The sequence below is a fragment of the Molothrus aeneus genome, chromosome 3, assembly GCF_037042795.1.
Source record: "Molothrus aeneus isolate 106 chromosome 3, BPBGC_Maene_1.0, whole genome shotgun sequence".
Taxonomy (NCBI): Eukaryota; Metazoa; Chordata; class Aves; order Passeriformes; family Icteridae; genus Molothrus; species Molothrus aeneus.
The window spans coordinates 2,012,320-2,035,471 of record NC_089648.1 but is presented as its reverse complement, the minus strand read 5'-3'; the positions used below and the strand labels follow the sequence as shown (position 1 = coordinate 2,035,471).

General features: G+C 47.7%; 1 protein-coding gene across 4 annotated transcripts in view; it reads left to right on the top strand.

Annotated features, from left to right (window-relative positions):
- BMP2 (bone morphogenetic protein 2) overlaps positions 1-23,152 on the top strand; it is a 200,569-nt gene that overhangs the window by 88,604 nt on the left and 88,813 nt on the right. For 2 of the 4 annotated variants that reach the window (XR_010783296.1, XR_010783295.1), the window contains exons 1-4: positions 2,173-2,234; positions 4,737-5,161; positions 5,959-6,317; positions 8,585-8,822. Coding sequence is in view for 2 of the 4 variants with exons in the window: in XM_066546021.1 (XP_066402118.1) it covers positions 5,966-6,317; positions 8,585-9,429 (1,197 nt within the window). In the remaining 2 variants the exon portion in view is untranslated. Of the gene's footprint in view, positions 1-2,172; positions 2,235-4,736; positions 5,162-5,958; positions 6,318-8,584; positions 10,258-23,152 lie in introns of those variants that run through there. The other 2 variants (XM_066546021.1, XM_066546020.1) reach the window with 2 other exon arrangements.

The window sequence follows — 23,152 nt, the reverse complement described above, 5'->3', positions numbered from 1 at the left end:
CGGAATCAGTCCAGTGATGGTTTGGTTGTTCTCCAGGCTGTACCGACGTGTTGTGGCATTTTCACCTCTTCATGATAAAAGCCACAGGTCAAATGCTGGATTTTGAAATCTGGAACTTTGCAGCATCAAAGGAAAAAACACTTAAAAAAAAGAGGTTATTATCTTAGCCTCCCCTTTTCCTCTTTCACCAGTAATTTTACTACAGATTGTAGGAATTTGTCTTGCAGTTTCAAAGCTGCACAGCCACGTGAACTGATTTCTGCAGCCTGTATTTGCAGATGTAACAGAGCTGGGAGCAACTGCTATCGTTCACTAGCAGTGGAGACATACTGGAAATTGAGAAAATCCTGGGTCTGCATTGTATTTCCTGATAAATTCCAATTTCCCTGCCACTATGATGGAAAGCAAGCTGAGATTTGATGAAATTGAGACTCACTGTGAAACAGAGCAACAGCTTTGAAGAGCTGCCAGATTTCAGCAAAGGTGAATAAAAAAGAAATAGACATTTCTGCCTTTCCTCTCTTCAAAAACAAATCACTTTCTTGTAAATTATCTTCTCAGGTGAGAATCCATCCTTCACAGAACAGGAGACAGGCTGTGCAGCAGAGCCAGTTGATAGATGTTAAAAGACAAACCATCAAAAGGCAAATGTGTCTTTGGAAAACAGTATTAAGTAATATTTTAAGGAATGGCCACACATCATATTCACAGAAATGCCAGCAGGAAGCACAGCTCAGGAAAAGAAAAGCTTTCAGATAATCTCTACCCATTATGAAGGTAAAACCTCAACATCACTAACACATCTTAACTCATTTTTGGCCGTCGCCCTGCTTACATTTGATGCTGCACCGTGTATATGTTTCAGACTTCAGCACAGACTTTTATCAAGAGCTTTATTCACTGGAACGTGCAAAATCCATTTTAAAAAAGCTCACTACCATTAATATTTCATATCTCACATACTTATCATATCCAGGGGACAGTGGTCTAAAGTGGGAATCTCAGAAATGCTCCGCGTTGGTCACATGGGGCTGCTGCTGCCAGTAGTAAATGTTGAGTATCACCGTGCACGGAGTGATGCAAGTGTTTCTGCAGGCTTGTGTCTCTAACTAGACCAGAATTTAGGCCATTTTGTTAAGGATTGCAAGCTGTGATCACAGACCCCAGGCAGCCTTTCTCATCCAGGTCCTCCTGCCCACAGCCACCAGCAGTGCTAGTTGTAGTGTAACCAAGCTGGAAAAAAAGACACCACATTGTGGCAGTGTATAAATGTGATTTTGTACAGGATTTGTAAGAGAAAATTCTGAGGGGAGAAAATATTTTCTTCTTTCCTCTCTCCCCTGAAAAAAGGACTCACTCCTTGTTGTAAAAGATGTCCTTATTTGGATACTTTTCACCCTTTTACTAAGAAAACCCAACAACACCTGAAGTTGATAGCTATCAGCTGTGTTTGGGTCTTAGCAAGGAACACCTGGATCTGACACATTAGCAGCAGGTGCCACTAATTGAGTACTTACTGGCTAAACACCTGCCCCCCCCCCCCCCCAAAAAAAAAGACAAAAAAAGGAGTGCATGTGGTAAAGAAGGAAAAATGAATCAGTGTAGTTTGGGGGGCAGAAGTGAAATTCCACAAAGGAGATTAACAAATATGCACAGTCAGCTTTACTAACACGGGTCTTTTTCAGTGTAAGTGGTGGCTTCTCTCTCTGGCAGGGCTTGGGCTGAAGAGCAGGATTGCTCTTGAAATAACTCTGTAAAATGCAATGACATTGTGGGAGCCCACTTCGATGGGGCTGGATATTTAGCTGATGTACTACTGAACTCCTGATTTTCACAGAGCTTGTGAGGAATTTCAGCTGCAGGAAATGCAGGGGTTGAGCTTTAGTTTCTTTATCTCAAGTGAGCTGCTGCACAGCTCTAGGAGTGGGAAGGGGACAAGGGCTGGTTTGTGGAGCTGGGAGTCTGGGTGGGCACATCCAGGTGTGTTTGCCTCCAATTCATGATACCTAAATGCACCTGTCTCCAATTCTCTCTGTAATCATGGAGATGCTTCTCAGCTGGTGAGCTCAGGTGTGCTGGCTTGGGGTGGAGCAGGCAACCCACAGCCCCAGCAGAATTTAGGCAGTTTTTGTGATGAGGAGACATGGACTACAACCAAACCTTCAGAGATAACACTTTTTAACCTTTTCCTCTCTATTCCAGGATACTGCCTCAACGGAGCTGGATCTGTCTTGGTGAGAAATCTTTCTGTGGAGAAGGTGGGGGGAGGGGCATGGCTGAGGTTCTGCTGTGGGTGGGTGCCAATGCACTCAGGGAATGTGCTATAGGTGTTTCAGTGCTGTTTTTTGTGCCCTCAAGGAAATGGATAGGAAGGCAGAGTTGCTGCCCAGTAGCTCCAGATTAAGATAGATTGAGACATGATAAAGTATAAAGGCAAGGTGTTTTATGGCCAAGAGAAGTGTCTGAGAGCTTTTCATACTTAAAATCAGAGAGGGGCAAACTTACAAGACCCTGTTGATATCAGATCAGAGTGCATGCAGGCCTTCAGAGCAGCCACAAAGGCATTTCTCCCTTCTAAGGCTCATTATCCTAATACAGAGAGCTCCTGGAGATAACACTGTGCTGGGCATACAGTAGAGCCTCTGCTCCAGGCACAGGCAGTAAGTGTTGAGGCAAGAAATGACTTTTTCCTGGCATGACCCACTAAGATTGAACTGGAATGGCAATTAGAAGTTGAAGTGCTCATTTAATGTCAGTGATGTGTAAACTACGATGCCATTGTTATTTTAGTGCTGATTTACATAATTGGCATACCCTGAAGTCACACTGCACGAACTTTCAGTTCATGCTAAAGACTTGCAGGAAGTCATAAAATTAAACATTATCTGCACTGGAATGCAAGGGAAAAAGGACTCAACTTTTGAGGGATTGCACCTTGCTCGGTGTCCCCTCTCCCACTGTGTGCACGGTAGTGAGTGAGAATCAGGTTAGCGAGTGTGGGGAGCTGCTGGCATGGAGGAGCTTTAGCAGCTCTTTAATTACTCTGCTGCAGTTCTGGGGTGGTTTGTTTTGCTGCTGTGTACCTCCCTGGGTGAGCTCCTCATCCTGCAGGGACGTTTCAAGGGAATGGCTGGAGTCGTGATAGGGAAGCCAAGGGAAGAGGGTCCGCAGGAGGAATTATTCCAGCCCAAATGTGCTGAATTCCTGTCTCAAATCGGTGTTCTTGCTACACTAAGTAGTGAGATGGAGGGGAAAGGCCGCTCCCAAAGGAGGAGCTGGTAATGGAGCTGTCTCAGTTGTTATTGCTTTCAGTCCTCCTCCACAGTAATTCAAGGTGTCACAGGCTGGCTGTGCCTTTTGCAAATGAAGCCCCTGAGAGATATTGGGAAGAGGAGGTGGAGCACAGAGCACTTGCCTTGCCGGGAAGGCAGCAGGACCCCGGCTAATGATGGTGTGCCGATGGCTTTGGCTTTGATGAGGACCCTAAATTGCTAGGTGTCACATACCTATGCAAGGGCCTGGCCCTACCGCAGAGCCCAGGCAGACAAACAAGAGATGGGGCAAAGGACACAGCCCTGCTCGCGAGTTACTCGTTGTATCAGGAGATTTGCCAGCGTCAGGAAAGGGATCGAGGGATGCAGTTGGGACTGGGAGCACAATGGCGCTGAGCACGGACCCGCCTTCTCCACCCGTGCCACCGCTGTCCTGCTCCCTGGGCGATGTCACAGCGGTCGAGGCTGCAGCCCGGGGAGCCCCGGCCCCGCGGGGAGCGCGGCTCAGCCCCGGGGCAGGTGCGGGGCCGCCGTTCGGGGCCGGGCGATCCGCCGCCGTTCCACCACTGGAGGGCAGCCACATCTTAAAAAAAACCACCCGGCCCAACCCCTCCGCCGCCCGCACGGGGCTGAGCCCGCATCGGATGCGCCGCGGCAGCGCTGCGGGAGGAGACATCTCCCGAGTCCGGGCGCTTCTCTTTCGGAGAGGAGAGCGAGGAAACCCCCAGATTTCCAGCCCTCTCCCCCGGCTCGGGCAGCGAGCTCCACGCTCTGGTGGGGGGAGGAAAGTAACTAAGTACACATATGTATTTTTTAAGTAGTTCTAAAGCACCGGGATTCTCCCGGTACCTTACGTGACCTTCGCACCTTACCACCCCGCCAGTCCGGGGCACGGCGTTAATCCGATTTGCGGCGGCGGAGCGCTCGGGCTGTACAATGGGTCATTGTTCGACCCGGCCCGGTCCCGCTCCGCCACTGCCGCCCGGAGCGGGACCGGGCGGGCCAAGGGTCTCCCCGCATCGGATCAGCCGCCGGTAGCAGAGTTTAACGGGACAGCCGCCCGCCCCATCCCTCGCCCCGGCGGCACTGCGACCCGGGCGCGGGCGGCAGCCGCGGCGAGGGAGGGAGCGGGCGAGGGAGGAGGGAGGGAAGGAGCGAGGGAGGGAGGCGGCGTCTCCTTTAAAAGCCGTGCGGGGCCGCAGCCCGCTCCCACAGGGCGGCTGTGATTGGCGCGGGCCCCCGAGCCTCCGGGGTCGTGACATCGCCGCGCAACAAAAAGCCCCGGCGGCGGCGGCGGGCGGCCACCCCCGGCCATGGTGCGGTGCGGGGCCGGCGGGGAGCCCGGCGCGGTGCCCTAGCGCGGCCGCTCCACGCGGGACGGCGGCGGGCGGCTCCCCACCCCTTTTTTTTTTTTTTTTCCTCTTTTATTTACCCTCCTCCCTCCTTTTTCCTTTCTTTTTTAAGGGAGCGGAGACAAGTCAAGCTTCATCTTGATGTTGCTGCTGGAGTCTCGGTAAATGTCCATCTGTCTGATGAGCGTGATGCAAAGGACATTTTTGAAAAGGAGCCTTTTAACTCCGTAGACACGTAGGGACCCATTCACGGGCAGGCACACACACGCGAGGAGGAGGAAGAAGAAGAAGCAACTTCACGATCGCTGCTTTTAAAAGGGAGAAGCTTTTTCCCTGGCTGGGACTTGCCTTCTGCCTCCTCAACCAGCTGCTAAAAGTATGTTTCCGAGGCGGACTGCACTTCAGGGAACTTCTATTTTCTGCTCGGCAGCTGTAGAGGAGCAGCAGCGAAGTTTGGAGTAACACCAAGTGATGCGGGAAAAACACCCCGAGAGCAGAACACCCTCCTGCAGACACAACCCCTGCTGCTGCACACAGGTATAGCTCCGGCGGTCGCAGATCCGCTGAAAGCCTTCTCTGCAGGATGACTCCGTGGGCCACGGCGGAGGTGCTAGCGCTCTGGAAGAGAGAGGGGGGACGGGACACTAATCATAACGATTATTACTGCTATAATAATCCAGCCCAAAGTTTCACGGGGGAGAATGTCATCCTGTGGGTTTGGCTAAGGACGTAGCAGGATATGTACTTTCCTCCTTCCCCTTCTTCCACTCCGCTAAGGGAAAGCAACTCTCCTTTTCCCTCCGCTGAGGGAAGCGGCTGCCCCGCCGCGGGGGAAGCGGAGCCGGCCCCGAGCCCCCGCGGCTCGGCTCAGCGGGGCGTGTGGGGGGAAGCCCGGGGGTCGGGACGGGAGCGCAGAGGGGAGCTGGCTTTGCTGGGCAAAAGCAGCACCTCCCTTTCCCTTCCCGGGGAGCGGTGCCGGCCGCGGCGGCGGGAGGCCCGGCCCGGCGCACACCTGCGCCCCGGCCCCGGCGGTGCCCCCGGCCGCGTCCCCTCCTCCCCTTCACCTCCGCGCTCCTTTGTTGCGGAGCGCCCCGCTCCGCTCCCCCGTCCCGCCTCGCTCCCTTTGATCTCCTGCCACGGGGATTTCGGTGCCGCTGCGCACCTGAAGCGGCCCCTCGGGGGGCTCCGCCGGCCGGTCCGCGGCGGGGGCTCCGCCGGCCATGGCCCGGTGCTGGGGTGGGTCCCACCTGCGGACCGTCCCCGCCCGTCCCCCCCCCACTCCCCCGGCGCGGTGTCCGCGCTGACTGGCTCCCATCGCCTCCTCCTCCGCGCAGGTTGATCATGGTTGCCGTGACCCGCTCGCTCCTGGCGCTGCTGCTCTGCCAGGCGCTGCTGGGCGGCGCGGCCGGGCTCATGCCGGAGGTGGGTCGGCGGCGCTTCAGCGAGCCGGGCCGCGCCGCCTCGGCCGCGCAGCGCCCCGAGGACCTGCTCAGCGAGTTCGAGCTGCGCCTGCTCCACATGTTCGGGCTGAAGCGGCGGCCCAGCCCCGGCAAGGACGTCGTCATCCCGCCCTACATGCTGGACCTCTACCGCCTGCACGCGGGGCAGCAGCTGGGGCAGCCGGCGGCGCTGGGCTTCCCGCTGGAGCGGGCGGCCAGCCGCGCCAACACCGTCCGCAGCTTCCACCACGAAGGTACGGGCGGGCGGGGGCTCCGCGGGCTGCGGGAGCGGAGGGGAGGGCAGGGCCGGAGGAGGAGCGGGGGGCGGATTCCTGCCGCCGGTACCGCGGGGTTCGCGCAGCGCATCTCCCGGCCGGGTGCGCTGCCCGACGGGCTCTGCCGCGGAGCTCTTGCTCTGCCAGCTCCCTTCTTCCCGCTCTCCGTCCGCCGGGCCGCTCCCGGTTTATTGAATTTTCCCGCTAAACCAGCGCGACTCCGCGTTAAGCGTTCACACAGGTCGCTGCTGTCCTGCGAGGCTAGCAAGCGGGGAAGGCTCCCTAACGCGCGGCTGAGCCGGGCCGCTGCGGAGGTTTCTAATCCCTGTCTAATCCCCGTGAGAGATCAGTGAAACAATCAGCCGCGACATCCTGGGGGCTGCCGTCGAGGAGCGCTGCAGCCCGACCCGCCCGGGCTCACCGAAGCCCCGTGGCCGCGCTTGGCTCTCACCTGCGAGGCCTCCAGCAACTCCTTGCGGCACCTCCCCGCTGGCAGCCCCCCGAGGCAGCGGTTCTCGGGGGCAGACCCTCGCTCCGCAGCCGGGGGCGTTTCCCGGCCCCCGTGGCCGAGGCAGCGGCTGTGGCATTTCCCGGGCCCGTAGGGCGCGTGTCGCTCACGTGCTTGTTTTGGGAAGGTTTCCCCAGGTTGTAATTGCTCCTGGCTGCGGCTCTCCGGTGCTGCCATGCAGTGGCCCCGCTGCTAAAGTAATGAAAATTCATTTTCCCGCTGCTTTTACAGTGAAGCTGTGTCAAGAAAAGATATTAATTAGTTTTTAAGTTTCTCAAAGGCGGCGGCCTCTGAGAGGTGGACGTGCTGTTTAGCGGAAAGCCTTATCGTGAGGAAGATGAATGGTGCAATCTAACCTCTCCTCATCCACCTTTCCCTACATGGGAAGTAAAAACCTGGCAGCTAATGGGGAAAAGCCAGCACGTGGGTCATTCATGTTAAACCCAAGGACTGTCGGCAAGGGGCTGAGTGAGAGAGGAGTTAAAAGGGCAAAGTTGATAAGCTTTAGGCAAATGTAAAAATCTGTAGTTTGAAGTCATCATACAATTACAGCAAAAGCAGATTCTGTTAGAAAATCAGCGTTGTAATTTTTAAAAATTTTGTTAGAAAATCAGTGTGACTCCCATTTTTTCACTGACTTCTCACTGCATTAGTGATTTCTTGAGAGCAGAAGTTTGTCTTGTGACCATTCAAAAATATTTGCATATTAGCAAATACTGGTCTGGTCCTGAAATACCAAAAGGCTGAGATTTACCTTATACAAAAATTTGTACTGGATTCAAAGGGGAATGGTTACACCACTAAGACTTGCTAATAGCAGGTTTGGCTCCCCCTTAGAAGGTATTTTTTTTCCCTTCAGTGTGTTTAGCACCAAAGTTAAAAACCATAAGAGAGTTTTATTTTGGGAAATACTTAACTTCTTAATGTCTGTAGCAATAATGTACTTAGCTAGGTATATTGTAGGTAGGTATATTGTACTCCTTCTGAAGCTCCATTCTCTTGTTACTCAAAGGTGGGAATGGCCCAGAGTTTAGTGACTCCTTGAATGTTTGGTTTCGGTGGTTTTATAAACTTCTTGTTTGGAGGTGACTTTGTTTCATTATCCATTTTCCATCCAACCCTATTTCAGCAGTTGAATCTTTCTGCTGCTCTTTATGGCCCTTTTGGGTAAATACTGGGGCGTGCTATGTAAAGTACCATTATGGATGCTGATACGTGATTTGTGTGTGATTAAACACACAAGAATTCATACATTAAGATTTTTAGGTCACCTAAATTGCAGAGTAATGTTTTTCAGAATGGAGTTTAAGGGTTTGCTGTTAGAGCTGTATTCTTAGAAAAAAAATAGAAATGCAACAGTTATCCAAAGTCCTCCATCAGTTTTAATAATTCCCTGGCGCTTGAGTTTTTCATTCGTGTCTTCGAAGTCCAAATTAATTCTGTATACTTCTTGCTTCTAATGATAACTACCTGGAAGGCAAAGGCCACCAAGATCCAATCCAATGTGTAACAATGAATGAAGCATTTTTAACTTCATGCTATACATGCTTGCACAAACAACCAAACAGGGGACACAGTATTTTCTGCCTGAAAGTCTTTCAGGTCTTGTGTGTCACATATGATAGCTGTCATTTGAAAGCTCCCATCAGCAGACAGTCCTAAGGGATTTGATTGTTTGTCTCAGTTTCTGATTTTTTCCTTTTTTTCTTTTTTTATTTTCCCTGTTTAATCAAATTAGAAGTTTTGGAAGAACTGCCGGAAACGAGTGGGAAAACAGCACGGCGTTTCTTCTTTAATTTAACTTCCATCCCTAGTGAGGAATCTATCACCTCCGCTGAACTCCAGATTTTTCGGAAACAGGTGCACGGAGCCTTTGAGAACAACAGCAGCTACCATCACCGTATTAATATTTATGAAATTATAAAGCCAGCCACAGCCACCTCTAAGGACCCTGTCACAAGACTTTTGGACACCAGGTTGGTGCATCATAATGCAAGTAAATGGGAAAGTTTTGATGTAACGCCAGCTGTTTTGAGGTGGATTGCACATGGACAACCTAATCATGGGTTTGTGGTAGAGGTGGTTCACTTGGACAAAGAGAACAGTGCCTCCAAGAGGCACGTTAGGATTAGCAGGTCTTTACATCAGGACGAAGATAGCTGGTCTCAGCTCAGGCCATTGTTAGTGACGTTTGGGCATGATGGCAAGGGACACCCGCTCCATAAAAGAGAAAAGCGTCAAGCGAAACACAAACAGCGTAAACGCCACAAATACAGTTGCAAAAGGCACCCGTTGTATGTGGACTTCAATGATGTGGGGTGGAATGACTGGATTGTGGCCCCGCCGGGGTATAGTGCCTTTTACTGCCACGGGGAATGTCCCTTCCCACTGGCAGATCACCTAAACTCAACAAACCATGCCATTGTTCAGACTTTGGTCAATTCAGTGAATTCCAAAATCCCCAAGGCTTGCTGTGTGCCGACAGAACTGAGTGCTATTTCCATGCTCTACCTTGATGAAAATGAAAAAGTTGTATTAAAGAACTATCAAGATATGGTTGTGGAGGGTTGTGGGTGCCGCTAACACAGCAAATATATTAGACAAATGCAAAAAAAAAAAAAATAGCTGACACTTTAATATTTCCCAATGAAGACTTTATTTATGTAATGAAATGGAAAGAAAAAAAACACAACTATTTTGAAAATATATTTATGTCTACGAAAAAGTTGGGAAAACAAATATTTTAATCAGAGAAATATTCCTTTAAAGATTTTAAATGTATTTTAGTTGTACATTTTATATGGGTTTAACCCCAGCACATGAAGTATAATGGTCAGATTCTTATTTTGTATTTATTTACTATTATAACCACTTTTTAGAAGAATAGCTAATTTGTATTTATATGTAATCAAAAAAGAAAAAAATATAGGGTTTGTACATAATTTTCCAAAATTGTAGCTGTTTCAATTGTGTGTATTTAAGTTGAAAAGAATACATGGAAGGTTACTATGGCAAAGTGCATAGCACATTTGCTTTCTGCTGTGCTACTGTTAAGGTCACAAGTTCAAGTCCAGAAAAAAGTGGATAATCCACTCTGCTGACTTTCAAGATTATATTGTACAATTCTCAGGAATGCTGCAGGGTGGGCTGTCCAATCCATGAGAACTGGCATCCTCTTTAGGTGGAACATTTGGATAAGAACCAGACATTGCTGATCTAGTATAAATACTGCTATTCCCAACTAATTTGCAGTGTGAATATAAGGGCCAATAGAAATCCTATGGGAGGTGGGGGTGGGGGAAGACTAAATCCTTTCTAGACCTACAGAAAAGTGAATGTTTGATGTTTCCTTTAAAAGTCCTTCCTTTAAAAGTCCTGGCCAAATATGAAATAATAAAAACTAAAATGTCACCTTTTTTTTTTGTGATTATCTATGCTAAAGAGGAATACTTACCTAATTTGTACCGGCCCTTGTCTTTAACAGTTGGAAAAGCCTTGCATACTTCCTCACTTCCTCACCTCAGATGAGAGCTCACTTCTGTGGAGTGTTACAGTGAAATTAATCTGCAATTTTTGCCCTACATGCAGCAAGCTGTTGTCATATGCAGCCTCCTCTCTAACCTCAGCTGATGGTTTTGCTGTTTGGCAGATTAGCCTCTCTTCATTTCCAGGGTTTTGTGTTGGAAACCATTTTTTTTTTTCTTCCCAAATGTTTAAATCTATTTCGGATAATAAACCATAGAATTCTGATATTTCTTTCTGAGAAGTCCAGTCTGTAAGAAAAAGTGGTTCACTTGTGCAGTCATCACAACTTGTGCTTGCATCATCGTACTGGTTTTTAAATGTAAGGGGCAAAGCGGGATTTGCAGTAGGCAAACAGAGCATTAAAGCTGATCCTGATTGTGCCTGTTGCATGTCCCACACCTGGTGTGGCAGGCAGAGCCTGGGGGTGTTGTGTGAAAGTTGTGCTGGAACAGGAGAGCAGAAAGGAGCTTAAATCAGCTTCTGGGTCGTCCCCTCGAGCTCTGTTGTGGGTCCAGTTCTGCACTTGGTGAACTGTGGCTACACTTCCTGAAGCCATGTGTGCCACGGGCCCTGTAGGGATCTCTCTAAGTCAGCTGTGGGAATCTCTGATTTGGGCCTCCTGATGTTTTGTTAATGAACTCCTCTTTTTTTGTCCTGGCCCTGTCCTCCTTTTGTTACCAAAATCATCTGGATTGCAGCAATGGTACTGACTAGATGGGTTGATGAGAAAGGCCAACCTGGTGATGTCTTACAGGTCCTCTTGTAGAGCAATCCTTTACTGCTGTTCATCACAAAAAGCAGATGATAGGAGAGAAGAACTAATTACCTGTTGGCTACTTCTGGTGTTTTTCTTGTGAGCTTAAAAATCTCTTGGGCTGTAAGGCTCTGTGGTGAGATAAAGCTGATGTATTTCTTTGTACCAGCAGTGGTTTTAGCAGCTGTCAGAGAACAATCCACCACTCTGCAGTTGGGCTCTGCTTAATTTTGAGAGGTAGCCTGATGTTGGTCGTGCTGATACTACATAGCAGCTGTGGGCTGGCTGGGTGGGCATCTCCAGGTGCTTTTTCAAAACACTGGTGCTGTTTTGGTGGCTGATGTTTTTAGGGATGGAGTATCACATGTGCAGGAGTTTGGTTTGCCTTTCGCTTCTTGCCAGCTCTCCCGGTGCCGGACGAGTTTGTGGTGTTGCTTTGGCAAGGTTGTCAGGGCTGCAGTGGAGGTTCAGCAAGGATGTGGTGTTTGTGATGTGTGGTTGTGCAGTCAAGTCAGAGCTGTGTTACTGTACTGTAAAACCTAAGCTTGAGGAAGCTGACAAGTGCTGAAAATTTAATGATGAGCATGAAAGGTGTGATCCCAACCCTGTGAAATTGTAAAGAACCCACAGCACTTCTAACCAGACCCTCAGCTCCAGTGCTGTAAAGCTGAAGTCTCACAGCTCTTTCACGTGTGACCAGACTGAGGGAGGCTCTTTACAAAGTGGTGACTGCTTTACTTCTCCTGTAAGGCACGAGAACTCATTGATGCTCATTTTGTTGCCAAAAAATTGGCTACAGCACTTGTCTCTGCATGAGCAGGAGCTGGCTCGTGGCACGGTGCCACATTCCTTGCACAGGCAAACCTCCTGGTGCTCGACAAGGAATTGCATCCTCAGTCAAATGCACTGGGAGCCCAGTGGATCGCTGCAAACTTGCTAAGACCCACTCTTGTAAGCATTTCTGTAACTGCTTAGTGTTAGCCACAGAATCATCAGTTCCATACTGATTTTGAGGAGGAAATATGCAGGTGTCAAGCCCAGCACGTCAATAAATTTCTGCAGAAGTGGTTTTGTAATGTACCTTTAAAGCCTTAACCTTCACCTCACTCTCTAGGTTGGAGGCGTGAGAGTGCTGTACTAAAGGCTTTGTCTAGGACTTAATGTAAAAGGAACAGAACAAACTTTCACAAATGCGTAGTAGGAAGCTCTCCTAGAGATCAGTTGGGTGCCTGAAGTCTTTTAGATAGAGTTGATGATCAGACAGCCTTTCTGAAAGGTTTGGGCTTTCTGGCATCTTTTGAAAGTGGTAATGACTGCTAAATAATGCTAAATACCAAAGGTATGCTGTTAGCACAGCACACTAGTGCTTACTTTAGTTCTTTAGTACTTATTAGTATTATAGTGCTCTACAAGGAGAAAAGAGCTTTTTTTCCTCTTAAGAGGAGAAAAAGCAAAATATTTTGAAGGCAAAACTGCCTTTGTTACCCTATAGCTCCTAAACATTTTGCTTCTAGGCACTTATATGATCTATATAGGCAGAGATTGTGATAGATAATGTCACCCTTTGTGCATTTCAGATAAGCATCTCTCTAAACACAAATGTGATCAGCATGTCTCCTTGTCCTTTTGAGACTCAGTAGCAGCTTTGTCGAGTGGCTTGATAATTTTTGCGCAAAATTCAGTTGGACTTCTGAGGTCAGCAGGATGTAGAGGAGGATCTTCAGTGGAGGTAAGCTCTCCCGAGAGCATTGGCCATGGCCAGCGAGCAGGGGCTGCTCTGCTGGCTCCCCTGGGCTCACCACAGCCAGCTGGGGACCCCTTCCCTGCCCCTGCAGGGTTTGGGGGGCCACATCCCTGCTCCCCGCCAGGCAGGTGAGGCTCACACCCCACCCCTGAGGCTCAGACAGGAACGTGATTTGTTGTACTCTCAGCTGTGGAGGAGGAGCTCATCCACACTGGCTTTGTATCAGACCCACTTTGCTACGCTATTAGGAGAGGATAATTATTGAGCTATTTCATTGAATGGTTATTCCTCAGTTGTTGATTTTTGGGGGGGTTTATTGATTTCAGGAGGCAGCTAATTGCCATATGGCAGCTTGATGTTAATGTTTTATGAAGATCAGGAAACAAAAGTTTATGAAACAAAAGCTTTTGTATAGTAACTGCAGAGTTTCAAGAACTGTTTTATACTTCCTGACAGTGCAGGTCTGGCTTAATGGTTTGTTTTTATTGCTTAAGAGTGTAAACCTTTCTTTAGCCGATGTGTGGAAATTATATCCTCATCCCGCATTACGCATTTCTCATTGCTCATTACTCATTGCTGCTTTCATTGCTGCCATCTGTAATCAGAGCTTTACTGTTTCAGCTGCATGCAAAATGCTCCTATCCTTTGCACAGTAAGATACTTTTCCTTAGCATTCACCTACCTTTCAAAAATAGAAAAAAGTGGAGGGGGGGGGTGGGTAAAAGGGAGAAAAAAAAGGGGGCAGAAAAACCTACTCTGTCTATATTGTTTTTCTCTGTTTTGGGTGGAGTCTGTGTTAGATTCTGGTTGCTAGATGGTTTCTATAGTAACAAGCAGAGTAAAATCCAAGCCTGAAAAGGCACTTTTAAAGGTGCCATATCTTGCCTGAAGTATTATTTATCTAATTATGGATATGGAATGTTTAGTTTCTCCTTTATATCAAGGCAAGCCCTTTTGGGAGGGCAGACTGCTGCTATGAGAACTCGATATGTGATCTTAAAACAGGAGAACCACAAATCTTGTTTCCAGTTGACTTAAGCTGCTGAAAATAATAACAAAAAAGCCAAAGGCATGAAATGCTTTTTTAAAGATTGCTACAGGCACAGACCACTTTGTTTTTTAGTTACATAGGAAGGGAGCAAGAAGCTGGGTTCAGAAGGACACTTGGATTGTACATGTTAGTGCAGTAGGGAGGGTGTTGGATACAAGCAACAGTGGTTTGTTTTGTTAGACTACTGTGTACAAGGAAAAGAATCCCAGCTCCGTCAGAATATGACTTTGCTGTACTCCAATTTTTTTTTTTTTTGTTTATTTCTCCAAAGAGGTTTTACAGGTGTGTGAGAAAGCAGGCACACATATGGTTACTGCTTTTGCCTTGCTTAGGCACAAAAAGAGTTCCAAAAGTATTTTAAGATTATTACTCTCCTGTCTCTCCAATCCTTCATTACCTGTATTCCTGAGAGCCTTGCCTGCAGCAAACATTTAATGGCTTCCTAAGGTGGAGTTTCCTTTTTTCGGAATCCTGTCACCTGTCAGTGCCCTCCAGGATTTAGCAGCCTTCTGTCCATGAGCCCTGTGGAATGGTCACTTAGAAAAGCAGCTACACTGCCTTTGTCCTGGTTCTGTGTCCTTTGCAGAGAGGACTTTGTCCCAGCCTTCAGCAGGAATCTGACTTTAGGAGTACCTCCTGTCAGTACCTGGCAGCCTGGTTCTTGGCTCAGGAGAGGTGGCTTTGCTCTTCACAGCTGGTTCTTGCAGGGCCTTCTGCAAAATATGCTTGGCTGCCTCCACAGAAATTAGTCCAGAGCCCCTGGGCAAGGTCTGCAGTGGAAGGGAGTAGATCAGTAGGGTTAGTTTGAAAAATTTCTTTGGGGAGGTAGGGAAGTGTTAAAAGCTTCAAAGGAGACTTCAGGTAGAGAGAGCAGAGCAGCAAATTGATAATGTTATGAAAGTTCAGGTTCCCACAACAGCTGGACTGAGGAAGGTTTACAATTTAATGAGGCTGATAATCCCATTAGAGATTAAATTAAGAAGGTTTTTCTGGGAGATCACCAAGAAAATTATGGGTATTGTAGCTTGGCTCCTAATGCCAGGGCTGACATGTACTTCTTGCACTGCAGGACACTGTTTCATTCAGTGTGTCTCATTAAAACAAAGCCTTCAGCTCCAGCAGTGTTTCACTGCAAACAGAAGCAAATTATTATTTTTTATTGCTACTACTACTGCTATTATTACTATCATCATCATCTTCCTGGAAACAGTACGCAGATTAAAAGATGGAATTATCAACCAGATCTGCAAATCAGCAGAGCTCTACTGAGCTGGTTCTCAGACAATCCAGTTGTTTTTATGAGAGCAACTCCTCAGGAGGCAGGGTGACCATGTAAAAAAAAGAATGTATTTAAGGTAACCATTGACATAACTGCTGTAGCTTGGAACTTGCACAAACCACTTTTTATGGCATCCTGCACACCCTAGTGATGGGAAAGCGTTGTATGGAATAATGACTCTGTAACCACAGACTTCAAAAGTATAGAATGTCTGCGGCTGATGGAAATGGCTGTTTCCACATCAATAATCTACTCCCAGGCATATTGAAGCTTAATTGCAAGGCCAGTGGAGATGGGAGGAGGAAGGGAGAAGGGCTATCTGCCTGTGGCTGCCTCTGCTTTACAGCCACAAACAATGATTCAATCCTTGATAAACTTGAACTTTGCATTTTTTCTCAGGATTTGTTGATAACTTCATGAGGGACTTCATAGACCAAGGGAGTTATTGACTCCTTAGGAGTTAGGAAGAGAGACAGGGTTTGTATTATTTCCTATAAGCATCACTCTGGCTTGTTGTGTTAAATGGTTCTATTTTAAGGGTGGTTCTAACACAACTTTTTCTCCTGCTTGTATTTTCTCTCTTCCTTTGAATGAAAAAACCTTTTACTGAAAAGCAATCCCTCACTTTGAGTCCAGATTTTTTTAGCCATTTTCATGAAGAATCCTAATTTTCTAGTTGACATCATAATGGTAGAATGAAGGCACTTTTGATGTCACAGTCTATTGCTATTGGACCAAGTCCTAATGCACATGAAATATTTTTTTCCTAGCCCTGGCACTGTTAATGAAAGGTGGACCTAATAGCTTTAAGTGAAAAAAATGAGTGGTTTTGTTCTGCAAACCCTGGTATTGTTACTCTTTTATTCCTGTTGTTCAAATGACAAATATGTTGTCATTTTACTGCTCTCAGTGTCCAGACTTACAGCAGGATTACTTTGACTCTTCCCTTGCTGCCATCTCATGAGGACACCATGGAGCCTGAGATTCTTAAAAAGAAAATTTCCCCACATTCTCTGGGGAGAGGCCTCAGAATGGCACCTTGAGACTCAAAGATCAGAAGGGAATGGAATTGAAATTCTCCTTTGCTTAACCACTAGTACTTTTAAAGTCCATCAACATTTCAGTTGTTTAGGATTAGCAGCAACCCAAGTTCTCTAGATGTTATTACTGAGGGGAGGATCAAAGACTAACTGATTCATATTTCCTGGTCTGGTGATTTTTTTTTCCCCCTTTTGTGTTATTTTTTGTTTTAGAAATAGTTAATGGTTAACTGCTTCTTGTCGTGTTGGGCAAAGAAGTCTCCCAGGTTTGTAGATGAAAAGATTTTCATCTTTGAAAATATAACCTAAATGTACCCTAGAGGGCAGAGTCATTTAGAGAGAGCTCCTGCACACCTGCTGGGTTACTGGTGCGTGCCCACGGCCAGCTCCTTGCAGAGAGGGACCAAGCTCTGGGAAAATGGTGCTGGGTGGAGCCTTCTGCCTTTTGTGAGCAGCAAAAATGGAGAAAATGGCCTGTGACTCTGCTGTGTGCAGGTTCTGAGAAAAAAACCCCAGCCAACAAAAATACATTTTTTAAAAATGGAGTATTTTGCAGGGAGCCCCCTATAACCCAGCAGGCCATGCTGCTGGCAGATGGCTATTGCAGCTCAGGCCTGCTGGAGGGTCTGAGCCTGTTTTTGAGGGTTGCATTTAATTTTCAAATAGAAGCAGCTTAATTTTTGTTTCATAGCAAAGAAAATAATCACAGTGTTGCCCTTTTGAAGAGCTGTCTCTTCTTGAGCCCTGAGCCGCTCAGGGGTTACTGCCTGCTTTGCCATCTCAGTGCTGAGCAAAGTCTGTCAGGCCTTCCCCTGTGAGCCTGAGTGTCTGGGGAGAATCTGGGAAGGTCCTTGCAGCTCCTCTCAATGGGAGTACTTCCTTCAGGGTGTCAGGCTCCATTCCTCTCTTCTTTACCTCATGCATCTCAGGGGGAAGGGAAGGGAAAAAAAGAAGGTCAAGTACTGGGACACTTTGAAGAGTGTGCCTTTACCAAGCTTTGGCTTTTCTCTCTTCCTGGAACTCTCATTACATGATCCTGGTTTTCTGAGCCAATTGTTAGCCCAAGGCCAAATCCTTAACCTTGGTCTAGATAACAAAAGCACAGCTGAGGTGATCTTGACTCCTTTAAAAAGGCTGTCTGCTCTTTGATGCACTCAGAATGAGACGCATAATTCATGTTCTCTCCTAAGGTTGTTCTTAGCATGGGGAATTAGCAACCTCCCTGCTAACAAGTCAGCATGGTAGGGATGTGTGTGTGTACTGTTTTATGTTGGTCTGTTTTCCACTGCATTCCACATCCTGGAGGGTGTTGGTGTGTCTAGGGAGAAGCCCAGACCAAATCCTATCTGGGAGGTTTTGCTTTGTGTCTGCATCTGTTCATAGCAAGGATGGGAATCAGCATTTGGAAAATGCAGCTTTCTGGCTTGCAGCTCCTAATGCAATTGGAGTGGATGCTCAGGTGAAATTGGGATCAAGGTTTTTAATGGATGTCAAAACTGGTTTGTGAAGTACAGCCCTCACCAAGGACCCCAGAGCAAGAGTGTGGTGTCATTCAGTGCAATGTCTGGCAGTGCTGCACAGAAACTCTACGCTGTGGAACTCTCTCCCACAGGTCCTTTGTGAGTTTTTCCTTTGGGACAAGACTCCTCCACCATTATCCTCTTTTGCTGAAGACTCTGTGCTGCTCTGAATAACTTTGGGGGTTTATTTCGTGCTGCAGTCTGATGGCAAGAAACAGCATCACTGGTGCTGCAGTGTCAAGTGGACCAGGTCATGAAAAGTAGTGGAATTTAGAGGCAGGCTGACAGCAATGAGGAAAGGCTTTTGGGGGTAAAACTTAACAGGAAATGCTGCTAGTCAAATACAACATCAAGAAAAAGAGGAGTGTAGTAGTGGGGCCTCCAGACCAAGGACAGGAGAGGCAGCAAACTACTCAGCTGTGGAGCTGGAGCTGGAAAAGTCCCTTGCTGTCCCTGTGTGCTAATTCCCCAATAGCTCTTCCTGCCTCCCTAAGTGTTTTGTAATGATATGTACCTTAAAGAATTTGGAGATGCCTAAATGCACTGCTGTATATCCTATAGGGTAGAGATAGATAGCTCCATTATATGGCATAATGACAGGTTTCATCCCTTGGTAACCAGTTTGCATGAGGACCAGGTCTGGCCAGTATTAAATTGGAAAGCAAAGATGGCTTTGTGATTAAGGTGCTGGAGTGGGACGCTGGAAATCTGGGTTCAAGTTGTGGGTCAGTCATAAACTCCCTGTGTGACCTTGAGCAATATAATTATTCTGAGACTTCAAAGGTATCTAAACAATTTGGACACCCATTTTCCAGTCATTTTAATTAACTGGGATGCTTTGAAATGCTCGGCTTTAATCTCTCTGTGCCTAGGATTCTCATTTGGAAAGCCAGGATAATAATATTTCCCTGCTCCTGAGGAGGAAGTGTGCAGCAGGGACTGGGAAGTGTGCAGCTGCTCTGGAGCTTGCAGGCCTGGTGAGGGGGGAGCATGTTGAGGGGTTTAAATCCAGGTGTGGGTGCTTTGTGCAGGACAAACAGCCCATTCCACGTGGGCAGGAACTGGGGGACAGTTACCAGTTATACATTACCTTTGTCTTGGTTCATGGGGGATAAATACCACTGCAACCAAAATGTTCATGGAGAGCAACAGCTCATTTCTTCAGGATTTCATTCTGCTCCATAACAACATCTTGCTGTTTCTTTAGTATGCTGTTGTTCTTTAATGCTGAACATTAAACTTTTACAAGACAAAATGAGTAGTTATTAACATTTCCATTTCTGGCCCCCATAACAAGCCCTGCTCCCCCTTTCCATCACCTTTGGTTCTGTCTCTTTGCCCACTGTTATGTGCTGTGTAATGAAAAGCCTGCAATGCACACAGGCAGAGGGAAGGGTTAAAAGAGCCAAGGGAGTCTTTAATTCCTTCATTTTCTGACTTTTGTGGGTTTAATACGCAATCTTAACATTCCATTAGTAAGTGGTTGCATTTTTTTCTTTTTAACCAAAGAGATTAAATGTTCCTTCAGATTTTGCATTTTTTCGCTATTCTTTAGTCGTGTCAGTTTTGTGTGCTAGGCAGGAGGTGAAAATCTGTCCTCAGTGACCATTGGTGCTGCTCCCAGAGCCCAGTGCTGGATGTCCTGGAGTCCATAGGGGACTGCTGGTCCCTAAAGAATGGCTACCAGGGTAGGGAAATATTTCCAAGCCCCTGGATCTTGGGTTCCTCACTGACCATTACCCAGTGAGTAAAGGGCTGTGTAAACTGCTTGCAAAACCCTGAGGTGTTACGTGCTGTCAGACCACCTGATCCTGCTCATTAGGAAATGAATCAATATGTCAGTGGTAAATAGATGTTGAAATAAGGTTTCATATTTAAATATGAAAGAAGGAGACAGCTGATGCTCTAAACAGCTTCCCCTGAATCAGCTGCATGGGTGACTTTGGTGTGAATCAAACCAGAGACCTTTTCACTCCTGTGTCCATTGGCCCTTTATCACTGCTCTGTGGGCAGGAAAATCTGACTCCCACTTTGTGTTAGAGCCATGCTAGGCTGGCAAGGGAGCAACTTGTTACTTATCATAGCTAACCCTCAAATCTGCCTGGCAGGATATGTTTTTCCCCTTGAAATTTGGGGTTCAAAGCAGCCATGAAACCAGAGTTTCTTTAATGTGCTTGTGGAGTAGGTGAGTAACTACTTCTCTGTTTTATTCTGGATTCTGTGTTCTGAGCATCCTGGACATTGAATGGCAAATTTTGCTCTAAACTTTGCTGCAAGAAGATAGTGAAAATTCTGGTTGTAATTGTCACTGAAAATTGATAACCAAGAGTTGTAAAGGATTTGGGGTGGTAACTGCTATTTCCAAAGATTTTCCTATTTCTTGGATTTATTTTTTTACTGAAAGTGAGCTGGTGAGAAATACTATCAAATTATTACTTTATGTATGTGCAGGCAAATATCACCTCTGAGTATTTTGCAGAATAACAACTGCTTTAGGATTAGTCAACTAAACATTTTCAGGTAGCCTCACCTCCTAGAACATGGTTATTTATCTCTGTTTAGTAGGTGCACAGTTTAGAAACAAAAGTAAACAAAACAGGAAAAGATTAGGGCTAGAACTGTACCAGAAGGTAAAATTACCTTAGATAAAGAAAACTGCATTTGTATTTTCCAGGGAGAAATAATGCAATGGATTGACTGAAAAAGAGAAAGAACTAAATATGGCAATGACTTTTCTTCTAGTGGCCTGATTCAGCAAAACTTTCATGTTCTTATTACCTATTTTGTACTCTTGGCCCATGAAAAACTTTTGGACAGAACTTAGTTTAGTACATTGTTACAAACTCTGATATCTGCCTGATTTTATCAAAGTTCATGAACCTTTTGAGCAGCGACCCCCCTCATGCCCCTAGGGTTCTGGAGAGGGATTTATGGTTTCATGTGCAAAAGAGTGTGAAACTTGGCACTTTCACATGGCCTGAACTCCAGGAGCTCTAAGTGAGCTCAAACCAGCTCAAGAGGCAAAGTAAAGCTTTATTGAAACTCTCTGGAACTTGGACCAAATTCCATTTTACAAAATCTGGTTCTTAATGTCCTGTCATTGCCTTATCACTGACATGGTGGAAATCCATCCTGCATGGCTGCTGTGAGATAAACTCAGGAGCATTTACCAGCATTTATCATCCAGTGAGGATGGTGCCAGTGGAGCGGGATGGTGACCTGGAGCCAGGATGGTGCCAGTGGTGCAGGATGGTGCCAGTGGTGCAGGATGGTGCCAGTGGTGCGGGATGGTGACCTGGAGCAGGATGGTGCCAGTGGTGCGGGATGGTGCCAGTGGTGCAGGATGGTGCCAGTGGTGCAGGATGGTGCCAGTGGAGCGGGATGGTGACCTGGAGCAGGATGGTGCCAGTGGTGCAGGATGGTGCCAGTGGTGCGGGATGGTGACCTGGAGCGGGATGGTGACCTGGAGCGGGATGGTGACCTGGAGCAGGATGGTGCCAGTGGTGCAGGATGGTGCCAGTGGAGCGGGATGGTGACCTGGAGCGGGATGGTGACCTGGAGCAGGATGGTGACCTGGAGCAGGATGGTGACCTGGAGCAGGATGGTGCCAGTGGTGCAGGATGGTGCCAGTGGAGCGGGATGGTGACCTGGAGCAGGATGGTGACCTGGAGCAGGATGGTGACCTGGAGCGGGATGGTGACCTGGAGCGGGATGGTGACCTGGAGCGGGATGGTGACCTGGAGCAGGATGGTGACCTGGAGCGGGATGGTGCCAGTGGTGCAGGATGGTGACCTGGAGCGGGATGGTGACCTGGAGCGGGATGGTGCCAGTGGAGCGGGATGGTGCCAGTGGAGCGGGATGGTGCCAGTGGAGCGGGATGGTGACCTGGAGCAGGATGGTGACCTGGAGCAGGATGGTGCCAGTGGTGCAGGATGGTGCCAGTGGAGCGGGATGGTGCCAGTGGAGCGGGATGGTGACCTGGAGCAGGATGGTGACCTGGAGCAGGATGGTGCCAGTGGTGCAGGATGGTGCCAGTGGAGCGGGATGGTGCCAGTGGAGCGGGATGGTGACCTGGAGCGGGATGGTGACCTGGAGCAGGATGGTGACCTGGAGCAGGATGCTCAGAGCCCAGGTCAGTGACCCAGAGAATGGCTCAGGAGTCAGTGCATGGATAGGCCAAGTCCTGAGCTCCTTCCTGCTGAGGAGCCAGGCCAGGCCAGTCATTAGGGCTGTCTGACAGGGGGAGTGAGTCACAGTCAAATCACACTCCTTTACATCACCAGCCTTTTTCAGGGCCTGTGCAAACTGCATGCTCCAGCTCATGCTGAAGGCCAGGTTTGCCTCATACTTACTCTCCTTTGACTGAGGCTGGATGATGACGAGGGGGAATTCAGCTAAAGGTCAGAAAACCTACTTGTGCCCTGATTTATAAACCACAAAGGTGCAGCAGTATCCAGGTTCATTAAAACACAGCATCAGGTTCCTAAAGTTATGCATCTGCAGCTTGGCAGATCCTGTCATTTGTAAAAGAATTGAAGTCCCTGGCAGTCATTGGAACTGACTGATGCTGGGGACTGAGCCCACAAGGTACAGAAATATTTCTTCTTTTACTCATTTCCTGGCCTTGCCCTCTGGACTGTCTGGCTTTGGAGCTTTCATCACTCAGGTAGGTCATGTTAAGCCTCTTCTTACCAGGTCCTGAAATGAGGCAGTGTTGCTCACCTGAGCTGGCTGTCAGTGAACGCTTCTGTGTTGCATTGCTGGTATTTCTACACTGTTTCAAGTACTCCAGGGATCCTCCACTGGTGGATTTGCCAAAATGGACCTTGTTCAAAGAGGCTGTGATTGTTGCATTTATACAGTGTGGATTCCAGCTGTGATCCTACAGCGTGCTCTGATGACAGGCACTTTGGCTATGAAGTCCCAATAGGAATATTGGGATATATGTATAAAATAGTCCCAATTGGAATATTAGGAATATGGCCTGTGAAGTCCCAGTAGGAGTATTCTGCTGTTAACTCATGCATAAGGCTGGTTATCTGACCATAGGCTAAACACTTCCAGAACATGAAACTCCCCACACCTGCTGGAAGGGGCATGTGGTGGGGATAAGGAATTTGGGAGATGGATGGAATACATGAGGGACAACATTTTGGTGCTGGTGCTGGACAAAGCTGACTGGTGGAAGCTGGACCTGCTGCTCCTGAATAAGGAAGGACTGTTTTGGGAATACTTGGCTGCAGTGTCATGAGTGGCCGGTTAAGAACCTGAGGGAAGTGAGAAGAGCAAGTAACACAATAATCACTCAAAATTTCAAGCATGTGGACTTTGGCTTGTTCAAGGAACTGGTAAGCAGAATCTCCTGGGAGTCTGCCCTGGAGGGCAGAGAGACC